A 22,629-nucleotide genomic window follows, 5' to 3' on the forward strand; every position below is an offset into this window, starting at 1 on the left:
TCTAAATTTGAAAGAAATCAATTTTTACCAGTTTTTGCCATTTGTGCATAAATGTTATAATTGTGTAATTGTGTCTTTTTATAATAGTATCAACCAAAAATTGAGGAAAGTTTTCATTACATTGACTTGAATTGGCCGCCATTCATGGAGTTTGCTCCAACTCTGAGTTCTGAGTCGAGAGAATCAAATTATCGTTAATGCAGTTTCTCTGTTATCTGTTTTTATCCTTTACCTTGAACCAGAAGAGAATAGGAAATATTTCTGTCAGGGATTGAGAGAACCAAAGAGCTATCTGGAGTTGGTTAGAGGAATGTTTCAACTCCAAACAAGTCCATTAAAGGTCATCTGTGATAGAAAAGAACAATTTAAAGTACAGTTTGAGTGATTGTTTTTAATTCAACCAAAAGGGATCCAATCCAAAGTAAATTATTTAATTATAAACCAGTGGTCGTCAAATCAAACATAATAACAGTTAATATTTCTAAATTTATATTCACTTCAACATCTACCCTGTTGAGATCAACCGTATAACCTGTAATGGTACAAACAGATATCAAGGAATAAACTCTTTGAATTTCTGTGTTATTAATTTATTGTCAACTCTCTATTCAAAACCATCAATATTGTAATTACTCAGTGCTTTTTACATAACCGTCATTTCATCTAACTGACAACCAAAGTGATCCTGTGAATATATGACTCTCGATTCAGTGTGGAACCATAAATCGTCGAATTGATATAACACACAATTGTTGGTTCAATTGGTTAATCAAATGGGTGAAAATACGGATACAGTTAATATCCAGGATAACTCAAAGCCATCCTTTTTTGGTGTTAGATCTTACATTCACCATTTCTATGAGCCAGTAACAGATGGGTTTAAAAGTGATTCTGATGAATCTGACGAATCAAGGTAAGAATAAATTAATTAATTGTCTAAAATTAAGAAATAAATCAAAACAAAAATGGAAACAAAACACTTTCTCTTAAACCTAAAAACCTAAAACCAAGAAAATAACCTGTTAACCGTCATCTGGTTATTTATTCATAGGTCAACCTTTTGTGGCCAATTAGATAGCTTTACTTTTATTTTGAATTTTAACCAGAAGGGAAAATCTAAAAGCCTGAAAATCTTCTGATCTCAACTGAACATCTTCAAGACCTATTAACTTTTAAACCTTTTAGATTATTAACAGTGTAATTTGAATTATTTAATCTTGTATAATGTTAGCTAAAATACCAAATTAGCTTGTTACCCACTCAACTATGGGTATAGAAATAGCTCTATTCCAGTGACTACTGCCTTTATTTTTGGTTATCCTTTTTTAATGTGATCTTTTCAACAATTAATATTTATCATCTGAATGTAAAGGTAAGTTCAGTGAAAAGGTAATGATTACAGTGAATAACAAATGTTGAACGGAAACGTTAAAATCGATAAGTAAGAGAGTTGAAAGAAAGAATGATGTAAAAGGGTTACACTGGAACACCTACGCTTTTATTTCTTTACATTATTTATCTTTCCTCCTTTTTAACTCTCATATTATTCTGATCTTCATAATCATCTTGATCTCAATTGTTAAGCTACAGAAAGTGAACATGTTTACATCCGAATAGTTGTGAATTTGGTTCAATTTGTTGAGCTCTGCCTACAAAAGCTGACAGCTTGCTATACAATCGTAAACAACTTCACCTTTAAACTTTCACTAGTCTTGACGGTTTCTCGTTTCTATTCATCTCTGATTCTTAATGTATTTTGATGCCATGAATTTATTGACTATTAATTGATTTTTTTTCTTCTATTCAATTTCAACAGATACCTGATTGCTCCCAAGAAGCACAGAAGAGCACCCAAAATTTGGAAATTTGCTTTCTGGTTTGGTGAGTACAATGGTCAAGTCTAACCTATCACACTTCAAATGTTTATCGAGCTCATTTTGATCGAGATTGGATTTTTATTTTCATTTTAATTGCTTCAGAAATAACCAGTAGTTAAAATTTAGCTATCAGAATTCAATTAACAGGACAGATATTTGGATTCTTCCGAGCAACTGTAATATCAGTGTACAATCACAGACGAATGCTTATTGTAAGCCTATGAATTGATTTATTGGAAGTCATTGTTCATCTGGTCTCATCTCATGGGGTTTATTCAATTCAACGATATCTTTAGCGATGAGTTTCCAGTACAAACTTAATTCAATAACTAAAGGAAATATTGGACATATTGAATCATGCTGGTCGTTTTAGATGGGAATAATAATAGTTGACTTGTAAAAATTATTATAAACGTGATATATCAAGGACAGAATAGCTATTGAATTGTTTGGTTGATCTTGAAACTTACATTCAATGTCAAGATTGAGGCGATCAAATAAATGGTTATCAAAGTTAACATTATTACTATTATTACTAGATTAATATGAGAGTATGAAAAGTAAAAATCTCATGGAATCAGAATCAGCATGATAAATATAATTTATTGGTATGGATTTAACATTATCCAGGAGGTAAACACCATAACAACACTCACAAACCATTTGATTCTAACAGTTCTAACCTTTTGACCATAAAATTAACTAGTAGGTTGAAAAATTGATTTATCATAAATAATATAAGCTCCTATGAAGTGAAAATGGTTAGAAACCAATAACTTGTTGATCAGTGTGCAATGAGTGCTTTTAATGACTTCGAAAGACTTTTGTGATGTCGATTTTGACTATGGTACAGGTTTTAGATTTTGAGATTCATGAGATATTGTTAGGTGTTTAATTTATGTAATTAAAAAAGAGTTTGGATTGATTAATAATATTTCAGTCTTTCGATATTTCTGGAATGCTAAATAATTTTATATCTCTCAGATGGCGTTACCAATTGTATAACTTTGCTAGTTGCAAGTTGAAAGGGTAAAGAGCACTGAAGACTTTCCTATCTTGTAGATTTAATTAAAACCTACTCAGATTGAATCAAATGTAATTTATTTAACGTTCTTTAAATCGGTTCCAATTTAATCTAATTTTAATTGTTACTTATATTTGCTTCAATAAGTTGTTTAAAATGTGATTTCAAGTGTTTAAGAGATTAACACTTCAAATAGACAATTTCAATGGATTCGTTTTCTTCTCATATTATAATTTAATGTTTCTTTTTATGTGTTCAAGTTACAATTTTTATTAAATTTTTCTTTCCTTTTTCAGGTTTTATTCTGTTGATAACTGGCTCTTTTATACTCATCATTGCATATGGATATCCTAGAAAGCAAGTTGTCATTGCCCGAGAAGATGAGATGAGAATAATTGACCCCGTAGCTGCGGACTTTAACAAGAAACTTGAACTGGGCAAAATAGTTGGATTAGCAGTATTTTGCTGCGGCGGTTCTCTTTTGGCACTGACGCTTCTTCTTCCCAGTCTTGTCGGAGTCTCTTGTTTAGACGAAGAGGATGATGACGATGCTACTCCTTTCAAAGTAACTGTTTCCGAAGTAGTGCATGCTGGTGACCCTAAAAGTGATTCAAATGATTTGGATTCTCGGATTCCGGCTACTGAAAAGGTTACAAGTGTTCAACCATCTCGAGAAGAGGCCGAGTCAGTTGTTACAGAATCCGGGTTAACTCAGATGAAAGGTTGAATACTGTTAGGTGAACACATTTTTTAAGAAGGACAGAAAAAAAGAGAAAATTTTAAAAGCCAAAGTCAGTTGATTCAAGTTTTTACTCGTGGTCTTTTGCCTTTATCCTTTTTATTTTACCTTTGTTGATCAACACATCAAATCCTCATATCGACTTATATTTCCTGCTATTTTCATCATTTTGCTGTCACAACAAGAAAAGTATAAAATTTGCTCATGGAGTTTGAAGGTTTCGTTATGTTTAACCATTTTCAAGGTTCAGTTTTTCCTGATGGGTTCATGTAATCAAAGCTTTTTGATGTGTTGCATCAGTTGCTGTAAAATTACTCAGACAATTTTGAAACCTTTAAAATTGCAGTATTTTTTATTTGCTCGATTCATGGAATGTTGACCAAAAAGTTATCACTTTAATTGGATAAATTTTATTTGAATCTTCAAAAGCATGTTTGGAAATACCATGAATTAATGTAAAGTTCAACAAGCAAGCCTCGATCTCAAAAGTAATGGATTAGTAATTTATAAAGTCATTGTAATTTTACCTACCGACTTGAACTAACAAAGTTATCGGCCATAATATTTGGATTGGTCATTGTGATTGCAAGATGTCGAAAGTCAATTTTAAAGCTAACGAAATGCCTCGTTCACTTTGTAATATTAATACATCAATGTAAAAAAATTGAAGTTCAATCATTGTTAAGAAATGTCTGTTTAACATAACTTTCCAAGGGAATGAAAAATGTTTCTTGGTGTGGCAGTAAATTAACTTATTTGATAACAAACCCATCATTCCAATTTATATTGAATGCATTTGTTGAAATTTCCTGAAATCATCAATTTGATTTGATGCACAGTAATTTTTCTTGTATGATTATTGTTGAAAAATATTTCATTACAAAAAAACACCAGAGAATAATAAACAAAATCTGGTAAAAAATTATTATATCAACAAAGTATTTAATGTTTACTGAGTTGCAATTAAAAACATTTTTTGTTGTCTTAAACAATTTAATTACAATTTTTGTTAGTCTTATTTGGTAAAAGGACTTCAAAATTAAAGGCGAGTTTGAAATGTTGATTGACTTCATTTCCACTGTAAATTTTCAGCAAAAAACAATCAGCTTTCCTCAGTTGTCCTTAAATTATTGTACCATTAGTTTCCATTTTCACCAGAAAGAAACTCAATAACATTGGAAGACGTCAATAAACACTAAATTGAGTAGAAAAAAGAAACAATTAGTTAATTGTGAAATGCAGTATTTTTAGTACAAAAATAAAACAGATTGATTTGAGCAAATAATTTAAAAACTTAGCAATTAATTTTTCGAGAAATGAAGGTTTTATCAGTATAACTTTGATATTATTGGCAAAGATTCATTCTATTAATAATTTATTCGTGAACGTGAAAGTTCGATAATTATCTGTATGAAAATCGTACCGAATTAAAGCTTGATAAATCCTCTATTATCTGGAAACAAACTATCATCAATAGAATGAATTTTTTGGCAGAAACATGATCAGCAAATACTTACATTTTGTATAGTTTTCTTGATACAAAAAGAGATTATAAGGTATCTTAATTTTGTGTTAAAGGTGTCAAAGATGATTAATATAAAGTCCAGAGTAACCACAACATCTAAATCGCAATTGATCAATGACTGAACAAGCTGTGGCTAAATGGCAATCACGTAAATTAAAACATTCACAAACCAATACGTAAGTAAATATTGGAATCTCATTTTCACTTGGAGTTGAATAAGATTTAAGCAGATGAAGATCGTGTCGTTTGAAAAAGATCAAACGACGAAGGCCAATTGACATAGGAAGCTGTTTGTACAATATTGTGGCTCCTGTTAAACAACACAAATAGATAAACACAATTAGTAAATTAAAGTAAAATCAACTGAAGAATAAAAAAGCTTAAAGAAACACAAAAATTGAAAAGATGCACCCAAAGAGACAAATTAGTCACATCATCTGTTTCTTTCAACCAATCGCATTTCGATTAAGATTAAGCGGTTAATACGAATCGTGATTACAATGACAATAAAGATAATGTTTCAATGATTACTTATCCTACAGCAATATAATAACAATAAAAATAATCTCAACTACATAGTAAAAATAATAATGATTTGACCGAACCTCAAGGTGTTAGATGTTACCTGCACTTCCATCTTTTTTATTAAACCTTTCTGGCTACTTGTTTATACCTTATAATGTTCATATATTAACATCTTATCAGCCGATTAAATTGGATTATCATTGTTATTAATGGCCATTATTATTGAATTAAATAAGGAGATGAAACGTTAGACATTAAACCTTGTAATATAGTTAATTGAGTTGTAATGGTATTAATTTTACATGATTTTCCCAGCAAAATAAACCTTTTTTCAAAATTAATTTCCAACGGTTACCTATTATTATAATTGAAGGTAAATTATTTTAAAATATCATTTGGTTATTACAAGATTAAAGGATGACATCAAAGACAATTTTGTGAAACTGAAAAACGATTAACTCTTCAATATTTGATTACGATAAAGCTCAATTTAAAAAATGAATTACACTTTGAAATGATCTGTTGCATTGAAAAGTGTATCTTAAAGTCAAACATATCATTGAACCTTTATTTGAATCGTCTTGATATTTCATTGATTTTTTGGACAGTAAACCCACAGCAATTAGTCCAATCTAATCAAACTGTTAGTTTGTCACAACTCTTTATTGGTCACTGAGTATTGATCAAATCAATCGATTTCAAGTTTTCACTTTCATTAACCAATGTTAGAGCCTGCGGTTATTTTTCTTGTCATTTTGTGATTATTATTGTTGATATCAAGATACTTCTCAATATGATAATCATGATGAAGATAATTCTTAAAGTAAATAGCAATGTAATCTTGACTAGTGTTTCTTGATGAAACCCTGAAACATGACTTGTTACCTGATGCATTGCGCCATTTACAGAATTAGGTTTACTCAACAATTAAGAATCATCAGTTTTTACGATTATCCTGAGACTCAGTTTATAGTATGGATAGCAATCTCTAAGGTAAACTTTAACTTACTCAGCATTGGATTAAATGTGTGAGATGAAAATGGTTAAATATTAATGTCAACTGGAAGCAACATGGTTAATCATTGTAACATGATTATTATTGTTACCAATGGATCAATAAATTGCTAGACAATTGTTAACTCATCTTACAATTTGAAAATGTCAACGAGTCAAGAAGGACAAATTGAATTTGAAGCTTGTAATGTTGATTACAATTTACGGTGCAAAAAAGAGGTGAAGTAGCTGATTATTGTATTATCATGTTATACCATTCAAATGCTATTAATCATGAAATAATCTACCTTTTTTAATATATTCAATATCAACCAGAATTGATAAAAAAATTGGCTAAAAGATTAATATTTTTGTTTTCATAGCCACCATAATGATATTAATCAACAAAGTGTAACCATCAACAATGAACATTTAATGGTTTGAATCATTGTAATCAAATAATATTTTTTTACTGTTTAGCTATTAATTCATAGAAGCTTCATTATGAACAAATCCATCCATTTTTTACCAAAGCAAAATGTAATTCATGAATTATAACCATTTGCTTCATTGTAACCAATACTGCATATAAACTGGTTATTTCATTTTCAAGTAATCATCAATTATTGTAATGGTTAGTGACATAATTACATTATAATTATCGATAGAAGAGTAATGATTAAAGGTTAATTAGATCGATGCTTACCATTTATTTAAGCTATAGGGACAAGGAAAGTGTCAGCTGTTTGTCAACCCGATTTGTAATGATGGACTGATGATTAAAACTAGATTAAACTTTAAACATTGACACAAGGTGAAAGACAAAATCTAATGGTTGGATAAAATCAATTTTCAGGATAAATCATCAATATAAGGACAATTGACAGTTGATTAATCGTTAACCAATGGAAATATAACAATAGCCAAATGTATGGCTTTTTCACACAGCATCGGAAAGAAACCAGAAAAATACTGATTTAAGGTGGTTCCAATTGTTTCACTTTTTTTCATGATAAATAAATGGCACAAGACAAATTGTTAACAATTGATAATGGTCAATAGTTAAAAACAATTGTTGGACAAACAACCGTTAACCGGTACAAGAGGAAGGAGAAAATATTTAAAGGTAATCCTTGGAGTTACAAAGGTTGTATTAAATTATATCAAATTGTATTTCTTCCCACAACTAATGGTTATACAAAGCATCATCTATAATCATCATTGTTGTATTCCTCCTCCATACAATCATTTAATTAACGAATTGAAACCAGAAAAAAAGACAATTCAATTTGCACTTCAACAAAAGCATCAAAGTTGAACCAATGAAAACAGCTGATTCTGGTGCAACCCAATTTTGATGAAACGATTAATCGTTTTACATCAATTAATCAATTCAAAATAATAAACATTTCTTTAAAATTATCCATAAATTTTGAATGTTCAATAAGATAATGTTGATATTATTTCCAACGCTTCAGGGAATTTGAATGAATAGTTGATTCATTTCCTATCATCTATTCAAAAAGTTGAAACATTTGAACAAAAAAGATGCAAAAAACAAGCAATAACAATGAAGATTCCTTGAGTATATTTCAACTTTCATTTTATCATCAACAAAATTCCCATTCATGAAAAAATGGAAACATTTGATGAAATGTAATTTATCAATGAAATTGATAACAAAGTCTAATCTTTAAAATAAGGTAAAAGTAATGAAGATTTGACCGATTTTCATTCAAATTGTAAAGCAAATTAAACAGCCTTTCTTTGGCTAACATTAACAATGTAAATATTGCACATCAAGTGAAAGTAAATCAATCGCCTTTACAGATCAGTGAAACTAATTAACTTGATTCTTGCACTAAAATTTAGCCTAATTCAGCCAAATCAACTGTATTATCACCTTCATATAATCATCTTGCTTGACTACCAAATCCTTTACCAAAACTAAATTAAAATAAACTGTTCAAGTGTAAGTTAATAGCAAACCAGAACACACCCAATCATTATTAACAGTTAATAGTGGAAACATTGTATTTAGAGTGTTGAGATCAAATTGTAAAGCAATGATTTAAGACTAAAGGTTAATCAAATTTTACGCAAAATATTTCAATTGTTATTCAGAATGTTGAACCAAAACAGACCAGATTTTTATCGATTATCAATTATAATTGTTTCTCAATTTAGTTGAATCAATCAAAAGGTTGAGCTAATTGAACTGATAGTGAACAAATACAAAGCTTATTGATTGACTTGAAATCAACTGGAAGATGAAGAGTCAAGTAAATCATTATGTATAATCAACAATCGGATTGTGTAAATGAAGTCATTCCTTGAATCATTAAAGGTTATCAAAATGAACATTTTTTTGCCATAATAACGTTTTTCCGGCGGATAATCAGACAATTTGAATATTGTTGCAATCAAAAAAGGAGGAAATTGTGAATCTAAAATTCAGATTAAGAAGCAAAATGACAGATTTAAAAGAGTAACAACAATCAACTTGATCATATCATCATAGTTGCTTATGATATTGCACAGTTTATGATAATGAACATTTCATTTTCAAGCTCATTATAACCATCAACAGATCACCATAATCATCATGTTAATATATACAGAATATTGATTAAATGGCAGAAACAAATACTTCAACTGATATGGTGAAGAAGGAAAAAACGCTATTAAAGGGTTAAATTGACAGTGACTTGTCAGGTAAATCTGGTATCAACATTGATATAATCCTGCAACTTTGATAGCAAATGATTGATAAGTTTCATCTTGAAAAAAAGGTGAAAATAATCAGTTAATTGAGAGTGAAATGATGATAATCTTAGGTTAAGAGCACAGGCAATTACAAGGTTTTCAATGGGAAAAAAGTGTTATTAAAATGGACTAAAGCTATTTAGAACGATGAAAATGGTAAAAGTATTCATTGGTTGAGTTTTTATTTTCCATGTACAAGGAAAATGCTTTCAATGAATCAATGGGATACGCAGTTATTATCAACATTTTTACTTCTGAAATTTCCTTCAATAATGTTCAACTAGATGAAGAACAACTTGATGGTTTTAGAACTTATGTTATTTTTGATGAAAAAATTCGAATTTAAACATGAAATTTGCCTCGATCGAAAGCTCAATGTCAATAAATAAATGAGCAAAATTTAAACTTCTAATAATTATATTTATTAAATTACCGGGCGTTTTTTCATTTTACGCCTGTTTGCGGGCACAGTTAATGCTGCAGATCTCGGACTTGACCCATGATCTTCAGAAGGTTAAAGAACCATGTGTTCGAACGCTCAAGGTCATTCAAGGTCAATCTTTTATTTAACCTCTAATTTACCTGGAGGTCATTTTCTAAGAGTAAAAAAATTTCAAATCAGTGAGTGTTGCTAATATGTTCATAACTCATGCTGGCCAAAGGATATGAGTGTTTGCATATCATTAAGTTGACCAATTCGTAAATAATTCGGTAACCTTTCCAATTGCGAGTTATGAATATCAAATAGTGCAAATGTTTAACACTTCAAGTTTATTCTTGAGAAAGTGAAGAAGCTTGGAGGAAATCAGTTTAAAACAACTTAAAAAATCAAAGCCCACAATGAAAGAGCTGACAATCGTGAACATGCTTACCCATTGGGGATCAATAAGTTTGCTGATTTGGTAAGTTCATTATTCAGTAATAGACGTTTAACATATTTTTTGTTGTTATACACCATTACATAGACCTTTGAGGAATTCATAGCAGCTTATCTTGGTTACAAAAAGAGTATACTTATCCACAATGTAAACAAAACTGTTCAAATTCCAGCCTCAGTTGACTGGCGAACCAGAGGAATTGTTGCCGAAGTTAAAGATCAAGCTTCTTGCTGAGCCTTTTCAGCCATAGCTGCCCTTGAATCAGCAAATGCACAAAAAACTGGTTAATTAGTTGAGCTTCCCGAGGAAAATTTGATTGAATGCTCTTGGAATTACGGTAATAAGGGATGTAATGGCGGTCTTATGTACGATGCATTTAATTATATTAAAGCTAACAAAGGTATTGATACCTAAAAATCTTATCCATACACTTCTGGTCCAGGAGATGACGGTCGAAGATGCGAATACTCGAGTGCAAACGCTCAAGGTCATTCAAGGTCAATCTTTTATTTGACCTCTAATTTACCTTTGGAGGGCATTTTCTAAAAGTAAAAAAATTTTCAAATCTATGAGTGTTAATAAGATGTTCATAACTCATGAACTTTTTTTTCTGCTTTACTGACCATTTAAGTCTCTCATCAGCTTTTCCTGAGATTCAGGGTTGAGTTCTAAAAGTTTTGTCTATTCTAAAAAGCCGTCTAACAGAAAGATAGACAGTTTGAATGCTGAGAAATTTGACAGAAAAATATCAAAACGGTATTAATATTATGGATGGATGCTGACACAGTTGGAAGGATGAAGTAAACCTAAAGCAAAACCATTTCCAGGTTTTTATGGTTTGCAAAGATACAAACCAAAATAGGTTAACAGTGTAAACGTATAAATGAAGATTATGAAAGTGGTGAAGATAATAACAATAAAAATATTGATAATCATCAAGGTAATGGTCAAGTTATGTGAGCTAAATTGGCCTTTCCATTTGCTGTTGCATTCAACTCAAAACTAGTTAAATATTCAATTTTTAATAAGCCTTGATGGGCGTTGGAAATATTATTAATACTAAATAATAATCAAGATTATCAGTGATATTAATGAATCTAATGATGATCATTTTTAGGTTTGCAAGGCTTTTTGATTTTATTACATTTAGGTGCTATTTTAACAAATGAAACGACATTTATTAGTTAACCATTGAAACTGTGTAAGGAAAGTTCAATCATTTTGATGACCTTTTAGTGAATTAGTGATTAACTAACAAACATTGCGTGTTATCATCAAGTATCAGGTTAGATTGAACGAAGGTAATCAGAAAATAATGTTTCATGATTACCTGGTTGTGTTGCTCAGTTTTTGGGTTGCACATTACATATGGTTCCACTTGGTTAAGAGTTGAAGGTAAAACCCAAAGTAAAGCTGTTATCATGAAAATATGGCAAAAATTGTCTTCCATCTTTTAGTGTTAACTATTTCAATCAATTGATCAAAACAGATTTTCACAATTAAAGCAAAATCTCATTTAACCCAAATTTCATTTTCAACATTTCAGTTTAGTCATTACATTTTCTGGTTTATTTCAATTTCAACCTAAACCAAAATAAAAACATAAAATCGATGAATTTTTAAGAATTTGACCTTTTCATGAGCAAAATTAAATTATTCATTATTTTGACCTTTAACTTGATGCTAATTGGCTTACAATGAGCGATAATTTGATAACCTTTCACTGAACATTTCGTTGGAGGTTTTTTGTCAACCCATTGACAGTTGCAATTTGATTATAAACCCAAAAAAAAAGTAAACGAATCTGAATGTCAACAGAGATTTTGGGTTCTTTTCTGGTTGATAATACAAAGAATTGGGTAACTTTTAAATACAAAATGATAATAAAAAGCAGTGACAGTGAACAATGAATGATAATGATATTAATTTAATCAAATATAACTTACTGAACAGTTGAAAGCTTGTTGACTCTTGCTGAATATCTGATTGGTAGCATTCAATTTATCTGTAATCATATTTTTATTACCATCTCTATTATTATCATCATTATTATTATTTTCATTGTTATCATTGAACGTGATTGTGGACTGATGCAGTTATAAGGTCAGAGTTATAAGAAAAGAGTATAAAAAAGTGAACCCAAAAAGAGACAGAAAGATGTAATAGATAGAGATGAAAATAGTAGAAACAAGATGATAAAAAGAGAGAGAGAAATGATGGAAATAATGAAAACCCTGAAGATGATAAAGATGGTGAAGATAAACAAGATGATCAAGATGATGATCCTAAAGTAGACAATAACATTGCGAGGCAAAAAATACTGATGAAACTAGGCCAACTCCATCAACTGAATGTTTCATAGTCTTTTGTGATTCCTTATTTCCTATCTTTGTATTTTTACTTGCCTTTCCCATAAGATGTACATTATTAACTTTGTCCTGTTATTATGCCTTTGTCCAAGTCTCCTTTGGCCTTTAACAATTCACTTGGTCAACAAGGTTAAACCCTTTTAGGTTAAAGTTGAACATTTTCATTTCATATCAACAGCAATGACAAGACACTCCAATTTCAACTCCCAATCCTAATCATGCTTAAAATTCATTCCCAGTTAAATTATCATTCTTGAGCTTTTTTTGCTTCATATTGTAACCAGAAAAAAAGTCTTCCCTTCTTCAATGGGTAAAACTGGTTATGGAAACAAACTGGGTTAGTAAATGATAAATGTTATCATGCCAAATGCTTCATTGAACCTCACTTTCAATTCAATTCTGGATTTTACAATATTCTTGTTTCGCCAACGACAAGGGTTGATGAAAAAGAAGCAACAAAAAATGAGAAAAAAACAGTTCTTTATCTTCCCAAATGATTTTCACTTGAGATTCAAGTTTGAAGTGACTATTAAATTGTCAACTTTTTTTAACCATTACAAGGATGGCAATTTAACAATCAATTGTCGTTGAAGCCTTCATTGTTAACAATTAAAAGTGGAAAGCGATTATTTAGAGTCTTTAATCAAATGGTTACTCAAAGTCAAAGTGTATAATAACAGACTTGACGATCATTTTTTATAATAACTGTGAATAACAAATGATTGTAACTAGCAATTGTAACAATTTTCAACCTTGTTTCAATTGTAATAACAATTTAAGGCGATTATTTGTTGAAGATTAATCGATTGGATTATTGTAACTGTTTTAACAAGGATTTTTGGGAATTAAAATGCTTCCCAATCCAAATCTGGAGGATCAAATTAAAAGTGATTTAAATCTTTCCATTTGACTATATTTCAACTGTTATTAAACAGCTATTAGATAATTGAAGATAATTTCATTAGTAAATGATGTGAATTGTTGACTAACAAATGTGTCAATGTTTCCAGATGATTGATTTGTTGAGTCTAATTTGATAACATTACAGTAATAACGAGTTTTATTTACTGTAAATAAAGCTAACAAGGGAAGTGCCTTTGCTGGTACGATCATTTTCAATTTTTTTCGGGCTTATATTGTAGAGGGCAAAAAATAATTAGACACGTATTTTTGCTTTTGTTTCGCTAGTGCGCGGTTATTGAAATTTAAGCACTTTTAAGCGAGGATATTGCATTGTAATCTATTGGAGTTACTGAAAATTGATTTACAATTTTCAGTAAGATATTTTCATTTTCTGCTTTTCATCTGTTTTATGTACTTTTCAATGGCTGCAGTGCATTACTATCTTTAATAAAAAGTGCTTAAATTTCAATAACCGCGCACTAGCGAAACAAAAGCAAAAATACGTGTCTAATTATTTTTTGCCCTCTACAATATAAGCCCGAAAAAAATTGAAAATGATCGTACCAGCAAAGGCACTTCCCTTGTAAGATGTTTTCATCTTCATCCTCATCATCATCATAAAGATGAGTTACAATCTTATTGTATTATGTCAACTTGAAGTAACTCTGATGTACTTGAAGCAACCATTAACCCTTTGTACAAAGACAATCATGTTCATCCATTATTTTAATAAAAATGAATTCAACATTTTCGTTGATAAAAGATGAAACAAAAAATATCAACAAAATTGTTGAACCACTCAATGATCAAAATATACTAAAAGTGAAGTATTAATAAAACAATATTTAAAATGTTAAATTCAAACAATTTTAGGTTAAAATTTGGGTAAAAAGTAGAAGCAGATTGAAGCATTTTGCATTTTAAGGTGTTTCCGATGAAAAATTTATTGAGATTGAATCCGATTCATTGTCAATAAATTGTGACGTTTTGTGACGTCACAGTGACATCACAATGGATTTTTCCGGTGAAATGTTGATTGGATTCACTTCCGGTGACTTTTTTGACCTGGGAATGTTTTTTTCAGCTTTTAGATCATTTTTAGAACAAATTAAGTCCAAAAATGTCGATGTAAATTGATCTGAATCGACTTTTTTGGATCCAGATAACTCGATCCATTTTTCATCGGAAACACCCTTAATCAAATCTGGTTCTTTAGGTACTGATTGAAATGAAGTGAAAACACATCAATTTAGTGTTTCTTATTTCGTTCAGAATCGATAAAAAATCTGGTTCCACTTTTCTGGTTTAATGTTATCAGTGTAAAGATTATGCTGTAAAAGTGTTCAACATCAGCAATGACTAGTTTAAATTGAATTGTTACAAAAAGCAATCTTGAAATACATTAAGCTTTGGCCTAATATTTTCACCATCTTTACCAGTTTTCAGGGTAAAAATGGTTATCTAATAACAATTGAATTAACATCTATTCGGTGAATTGAAATGCTTCTCAACAAATTTAGAGTTGATCAAATTTTTAAAATCCAAAGACTTTGAGGAAAAAATGAGAAACCAGAAAATGGTAAATCTCATTGAAATCTTAAACCAGTTTAAATTGATTAAATTTTAAGTTAATTAGCTTTTTTACTTCATTAATTGCATGCACATTGTAATGAATCTTTTAAAGGAAAGTTTATAATTAATCGTTGAGCAGTTTTGTTGTTAATCATTTGTTTAATTTTGGGCTAAAATCACAAAAGCTTGTTTCCAATCCTTTCAAATGAGTTTTGCATGATTGACTTTCAATGAAATTGATTGATAATGATAACTTGAATTGTTCAAATTGTTTTATCAAAAAAGTCAGCAAAAAAGTCAAAGGTTTGAATCAACATTTTATCATTTGATTGAATGGTTCCTAACAAAACGCAAAGCAACTACCAAAAGTTGGCTAAACCTCAAACCAAGATTGTAAGATAGCTCATGGATGATAAATTTTTAGGTCACATTGCATTTAATCCTCTTCAAGCATAATCTCTTAATCCTCATCATTTAATTATCATCAGTAACAATAACCATTTTAATTAGTCCGAAATGATCAGTAATGCAATCACGTTTACCCATTATTTAACCTTTTAATTCAATGTATTCCTTTGGTCAGTCAGAGTTCAATTAAACTAAAGAGTAACCTGTTAATGGAATAGTCTTGATTACAGAATCCAATGCTTTTAAGAAACTTTGGAATTGAGGAAATTCTTGAAATGATGAAAAAGATTCTATTCATTGGTAAAGTAAATTATTAATCAGGTAAACATGGATTGAAGGCTTAAAGATATTGTCATTTCATGTTTCGTTTTATGCTTTTGTTTACCATTTAATTCTTGAAATGGATTTTTCATGATAAAATGAAAATTCTTGTTCTTCTGTTTGGTGAAACTTGAATAAACTTGTAAAGGTAAAAAGTCAATATAAAAATGTGTAACAAAAATGTGTAAAAATTTATGATTGATTGTGTTTTGATTGTTAGACAATCTCAAGCAGACTGTAAACAATGTAAAAATAGTTTGGTTAAACAACATTGAAATTGATTGAAATAGATTTGCTATGAAATTCAGTTCAATTGAAAATGGTTGTAATCAATTCAATTAATGATAAACCTTTCTTGGTTGGATGGCGATGAAAAGTAACAATTAGATTGAGAGACAATTGACAATTAATTGAGTTTGAAACCTTGTATTTGGATTTAGTTAGACAAATTGAATTAACGGTTTTGGTCAAGATATTATTTGGGTTGTCCAGTGATTGGAAATGTCAGATAAACAGGTTATTCTGAGAGGAAATTCAATGTAAATGTTGATTATTTCAACTAATTTTCAATGTTTTGTGATTAATTAAAGATCTAATTGTTAATTTTAAAGGTAAAATTGCTGCTATTATGATTAGGCTTTTGATTGACTTGAATGGCTGAGACAATTTGTATCTGAATAGCTTTGAAACTTGCAGTTAATCACTTTAATGTAAATTGATGTTGGTTATTTTTTGTTAATCATCTAAAGCTTAAGAGATTAATTAGCTGAATTGATTGTGAGTGATGATTGAGCAAATACGATCATTTGGGAAATCAAATTTAATTGTGAAAATGAAACTGAAACCAAGTGAGAATCAAATTGTTAACATTTGAAGTAAAACCAGGAAAAAGCATAAAACCAATAATAAATGAATACAAAAATGGGTCAAAAGTGAACAATAAAAGGGATAAAAATGATCAATTGTAGTTACAGCAATTAATTGAATGGTGAAAATGAAATAATTGAACAATTATAATCACTTTGTGGACAAATTGAGATTCACAATAAACTTGGGTTAATATTTTATTGAAAACAGAGTAATGAGTAAAAAAAAGGTTAACTGAGAAGCCAAAGATGAAGATGAATCTGATGTTGAATGACAAGGATGCAAAAATGTTGAACATTTTTGACAATTAAAAAGCTTGAAATTGTTAACCATCTTGATATGATGATTATGTTGACCTAATAACATGTCTTAACCTTTTACTCAATTTGGCATCAATTTTGGCATCAAAATGTATTCAATTCTGGTTAATATGAAAATTATCTCAACATGTATTATTCAGTTTATCCCTTCATTTATCCAACCATTTAGGTTTAACAGTTGTTTCACTTTAACGATATCAATTAATATTAGCATTTACCTTTGTTTTGCTAACATCAATTAGTATAATTAGTGATTAAACAATGAATCAGACTTCATTTACAGATTCAAATGAACCAGATTCCCTGACTTTCCCATTATTTTTTGGGTTTTGTTTGGTTGTCCCTTTGGTTTTGGGTTAATAATCCTGTAAATGTGAACATCTTAAACCAATTTAATCAATACAATCATTTGTAACAATTGGATTGAAACAATAAGAGATGTGATAAGGATATGAGGTTAACCAGGATTATGAGAGTAACAGAGTGACAATAATTCACTTTTAGATGAAAACTCAGTAAATATGAAAATAAACATGATGATGGTGATGAGGAGGAGGAGAAGCCTTTGAGAAGTGAAAGAGATAAAATAATATTTACAATTGTTATATCAAGTTTCGTTATTCAATTCCGAGTTTCTATGGAAACTCTACTCAGAATTGCATTCTCTGTTTTTCTTTCATCCAATTTTTTGTTTCGTGTTTGCTTCAAATGTTACTGGTAAAAGGGTAAACATTAAGACTGTCAAATGTTAACAAACATGAAATTATTGAAAGCCTCAAGCTATCTGCTGTTGCTTGATTAATTAATTTAAAATTCAATCTATTGATTTATCATTAATTGTGTGAGTTGACTTTAGTCAGAATCATTGATGAAAATTATTCAGATTTTGCTTTGCTTTTCTCAAGTTGATCTTTACAAGGAAACAAGAAAAGGTTGAAGGGAAAGTCAAACATTATTGATTAACAATGACAACAGTTTGCAGTTTGAACAAATCAATCAATCAAATGATTGAAATGGTTAAATGAATATATTTTTATCTCCACAATTTGGTTTGCACTTTTCAAACAATTAGATGAAACATGGATTTGATTATATTTGTTTTGTCTGTTAAGTGAAAGTCACTGTAAACATTTGAACAGCAAACCTAAATGGTGAACAAGAAACAGTGAATTGCTTGAAATTATTGAACCATTAACTGAACAACATTGAAATTGTTTCAATAGCAAAACTGTGATCACAATAATAAAGTGAAAGTTAAACTCAAAGTGACTCTGATTGATGGCATTGGAATCATAAGAGGATGAAGATGAAGATGAAGATGGAGATGGAGATGGAGATGGAGATGGAGAGGATGAGATGAAGGAAAAGATGAAAGATGTTTTTATTGGGGAATCTTTTTGGTTACGGATTCAGTCGAGAATTGGATGACATTTGATGACATCAAGACAAAGATTGCTCATTATTTTTGATTAATTGATAGTTTTTTTTTGCTCAGGGAATCATTTTGATTGAACTAAATGATCATTTACTCAGGTAATAACCATAGTTAATGATTTCAATTTGGATGAAAATATGATCAACAACCTTGTTATTGAAGCTGTTGAGACATGAGAGGATGCTTATGAAAATGATGTTGTTTAGTTGTTGATGAAGGGGAAGAGGAAAGTGATGATGATGATGAGAAGTTGAATCGGATTGAAAAGCTCAGACAATCTTTCATGTTATATTTTTTGATTGGTTTCTTCACATTTGGCTTCTTGGAGCTTCACCAAGGACTTTTGTTTCATTTACTTCAACCAATTTATTAAATGCCAACAAATAGTCTGTTAGTCACAAGGAAACGGCAAAAATTACAGAACCCAGAATGACACCTTTGAAAACAATCATGATAATAATGGGCTATAGATAGATACAAATATTAACATTGATTTTAAAGTGAACCCAAAATTGGGAATAACAAAATCTTCCAAATCAATGTTTACCTTTTCAATTTCAATAGTCACTGACACTGTGAACACATAAAGTATCCATTTTATCAACATTTCATTCAACCTTTTAATACCAATCATCCGTGATTGGAATGTTTCATTCATTTTATCCTGATTTCACTGAAAAGGAAAAGGTGAAATGCTGTAATTCCATTAAGTTCAATTTGGGTTTTTGAGAAAGCTGAATAATGATCAAGATAAATAAGGTAAGAATGAAACTATGAATTTCTGTCAACCAAAAGGGATAAAAAAAGGTTTAATGGTTATTCCTTTAGCTTTTTTTGGGTAAACTGAATCGTAGTTAACCGTTTAAATCCACATTTTTCATCTTCACTCTCATTACATTCACTTGAACAAAGGTTTGATATCACTTTAATGATAAATCATTATGGCAAAAAGGTATTCATCATTATTTTCAGATAACAAAAGGTTGAAAGCTTTTAGGATCATATAAAAATCACATGAGATGACATTTAATCATGAAAAAATGGGATTCGAGTTGTTTGAAATAATATAAGTCAGTCAAAAATGGGTAAACATTTGTTGATAAACATGTTAAACCTGGTTAACAATGAAAATATGACAAACCTTTGATTATTTTAAGATTTTATTATATCTGGATAAAATTATGGTTATAACTATGATCATTATTATTGATAATATCATTTGCTTTTTCATAATAATCATCAATTATTCATGTTTCACTCAATTCATTAAATGTTTTAAATTATTAAGATGATAATTAGTTGAACAGGTTAAACCAAAATTGTATACAAATGGATGAAATATTAATTATTTATCCATATACAAAGATGGGATTGTTAGACCAGAAAAAAAGGTCAGACCATTTGATTATACAGAATGTGTAAAATGTTATCTGATTAGGTGCATCAATAAAAGCAGTTGGTTAATAATTAACATTGATTTACTTACCAGTCCAGGCTAACCAGTTTCTTTCAAGTTTCTCACTGTCTTCACCGGGAAAGGTTTGAAAGGCCGAGACAATGTATCCTAATGGGACGGCTCGGTCTTCTTGATCATAATTGGAACCAGGTCGGATAAGGGAAGATGCAATATCATAGAGACCATCGAAAATTCTGAGTTCAGGTGAAAGAGTATTAAAAGCTGCGGTTGGCAGTATTGGACCTGCAGTTGGATCAAAACCAGGTCCCGGGTAACCGTAAATGATGAATGGATAACGTGATTTACGTTCAACATTGATGAGTATCTGGTTATGAAGTGATTTAAATTGTGATTTAAGTTGGTTAACTGTATGGTGAACCCATTCTGCGTGCATAAACCCGTGAGGACCACGACGAGGTAGAACGGGCAAAGAATCGGGTGAAGGGGGAAGATCAATGGGTATGTACAGGTTGGTCTCGATGAAGCTTATCCGATGTGGTGTAGGACCATTGGATGGATGAATTGATTGGGCTGCTTGGTTGGATGAGGAAGACGATGGTCCCATTGATGATGGAATCATTGAGACCATCGGAGGATCAGAGGGTGGTGATAGGAGAGGAGCAGCGTCCATAAAACACAAGCCTGGTGAACTTGGACTGGAGGGTAAACGAATTGAGCGAGTTGCATGGCGACCCAATTGAGGTGAAGGAGTTCCACCACGAAGGCCACTAATACCACCACCAGAGCCACCACCAGAACCACTTCCACTTCCACCCTGGCCATAAATATCTCTAGATCTTTCAGGTGAATCGGTGGTTGAAATGGGTTGATATTTGGGTGGACCACTTCGTCTCCAGAATCTCTTGAAACTATGGTCAAAACCAGCTGATCCAGATGAACTGGTACCTGAAATACCGGCTCGGTCATTGAAGTGGTCCAAGGCGTTTGGAGAGTGAGGCGGAGTGGCCAGGATACGACCATAGTTGGAGAAATACTCGTAATAATCAAATGAGGTTGAAGCAGGGTTGGAGTGGTGAAGATCGAGAAAACCAGAACCTGGTTTACTGGAGGTGGATGTCTTTTTAACCCCACGACTAGAGGTTGGCGATGAGAATGAGGTTGATGCTGATGGGCCATTGAAAAAATTTCCATAAGGTTCATTAAGGTGGAACAAGAGATGAGTGTTGGTGGTGTGGGTTGATGGTGCATAGGATGTTGCTGAACTTTTCTTGGGCGCTGAGCTGCTTGATGTTGACTGTTGTTGAGAATGAAGAGATCGTTGGAGTAAATTCATAGCTATAATTAAACAGCAATTGTGTTCAAATCGCAATTTTCTTGGCTTTATCCTTTACAGCTGACAGAAACAAATTACCCAAAACAATTTTCAACTAAACAATTACTTTGGCATAAAGTGAGGCTTTAGGCGCAAGGGTTTAATTTTAAATGTAAATATTTCCTTTCCTTGCTTTCCTGGTTTTCAATTGTAAAAAATGACATTATCGATGAGATTAATCATAATTGTAAGTTTACATTTGTGTGTTTAAACTTGTCCATTCAATTTTCTGACCATGACTTTCAATCTAACATATTATTATATCCGAAGGAACATAAGAGTGGACTTTTTCCTTCCATTTTTTTGATCATTATTGTTACCAAGCTGAATACACTTAGTAAGGCAGCTTTGGTTAGATGTTTTACCTTGATTGGCTTTTTTGATATCGACTTTGTTTCCAAATTGGTGGTTGCCAAAAAAAAGAGGGTTAAAATTATATGAAGCACAATATCATAATGTAAATCCAAGCTTTAAATTTGCTTAATTAGTTTGGATATCAAAGGGTGAATATAAAATGCAGCAGATAAAATAAATAGAACACACAAAGACATTCAATTAGATCACAAGTGAAGTGAATATTTCAACTGTTTGAATCCAATGGAAGTAACGCATAAAAATAGAGCAACAAAGGAAAATCAAATTGAATCAAAAGAAAAGATCAAGAAACTGATCGAAAATTAAATCACCATTTTCAAATTGAACAAACAAAAGAGGTAATAACAATAATCCAATGTTGATTTGAGAGACACAAATTAAGTAACGGTTGATGAGTTAAATGTTCCTGGTATTGATGAGGTTAAAGGTGCTAGTGATGGTGGCGATGGTGAAGACGATGGCAATACTTTTGATGAAACCATAACTTGTCAACTCATTTCTTGATCTTTCATGATCAACAAAATACGATGGCTTCAACTATCAAGTTAAGTAATTTCCAACTTTTTCCCATTTTAACATGAAACTCTCACCAGACTCAAAATGTGTTCTAATTCCTGAGATGAAAAGAGAGACAAAAAAGCAGAGTGAGTTAAGAAGATAACAACGCAAATCTTCCAGTTTCTGAGCAAACTCTGGGTATTTTCATCGCCTTTATTGTCCTTTTCATCATATTCTTTTTCTGGTAAATTGAGCATTTTTTTCTAACTGCAATCAACTTTTGACTACAATTTCAAATTAAAAAATTGTTGAGTTGAAAGTCATGGAGCAAAGGGTTGAAGCAAAAGAAAACATTAGAAGTATTGAAATGAATTGAGGGAAATAAAATGGAGTCTTAATCAACTTGTTCCATCTCGTGTCAACAATTTAAATCCAAGAATTATGA

At 30.7% G+C, this 22,629-nt stretch overlaps 2 protein-coding genes and 1 pseudogene across 2 annotated transcripts; 2 read left to right on the forward strand and 1 right to left on the reverse strand.

Annotated features, from left to right (window-relative positions):
• The first annotated feature begins 193 nt into the window (after window positions 1-193).
• LOC107363261 (neurensin-1) lies at window positions 194-4,632 on the forward strand. The gene is made up of 3 exons (XM_015930460.3): window positions 194-913; window positions 1,817-1,881; window positions 3,198-4,632. Exons 1-3 carry the CDS (start codon window positions 774-776, stop codon window positions 3,626-3,628), a joined length of 636 nt encoding a protein of 211 aa, XP_015785946.1. The 5' UTR covers window positions 194-773; the 3' UTR covers window positions 3,629-4,632.
• Window positions 4,563-22,564, reverse strand: LOC107363260 (uncharacterized). Its single transcript, XM_015930459.3, has 3 exons — window positions 20,009-22,564; window positions 5,158-5,475; window positions 4,563-4,835 (listed from the first exon to the last, which is right to left on the reverse strand). The coding sequence occupies exons 1-2, from the start codon at window positions 21,270-21,272 to the stop codon at window positions 5,222-5,224; spliced, it is 1,518 nt and encodes a 505-aa protein (XP_015785945.1). The 5' UTR covers window positions 21,273-22,564; the 3' UTR covers window positions 4,563-4,835; window positions 5,158-5,221.
• On the forward strand, window positions 9,974-10,873 carry LOC149093539 (crustapain-like; annotated as a pseudogene).
• Window positions 22,565-22,629: the final 65 nt, after the last annotated feature.

The sequence above is a fragment of the Tetranychus urticae genome, chromosome 3, assembly GCF_039701765.1.
Source record: "Tetranychus urticae isolate SD_2017Ah chromosome 3, NJAU_TeUrti_SD_1.0, whole genome shotgun sequence".
In the NCBI taxonomy this organism is placed as follows: Eukaryota; Metazoa; Arthropoda; class Arachnida; order Trombidiformes; family Tetranychidae; genus Tetranychus; species Tetranychus urticae.

Excerpts from the sequence above, each read along its gene's own strand:
- LOC107363261 (XM_015930460.3), top strand. The coding sequence starts at position 774 with ATGGGTGAAAATACGGATACAGTTAATATCCAGGATAACTCAAAGCCA. Across the intron at positions 914-1,816 it reads GATGAATCTGACGAATCAAG|ATACCTGATTGCTCCCAAGA; the intron begins GTAAGAATAAAT and ends CAATTTCAACAG. Across the intron at positions 1,882-3,197 it reads GAAATTTGCTTTCTGGTTTG|GTTTTATTCTGTTGATAACT; the intron begins GTGAGTACAATG and ends TTCCTTTTTCAG.
- LOC107363260 (XM_015930459.3), bottom strand. The coding sequence starts at position 21,272 with ATGAATTTACTCCAACGATCTCTTCATTCTCAACAACAGTCAACATCA. Across the intron at positions 5,476-20,008 it reads AAACTGGTTAGCCTGGACTG|GAGCCACAATATTGTACAAA; the intron begins GTAAGTAAATCA and ends GTTGTTTAACAG.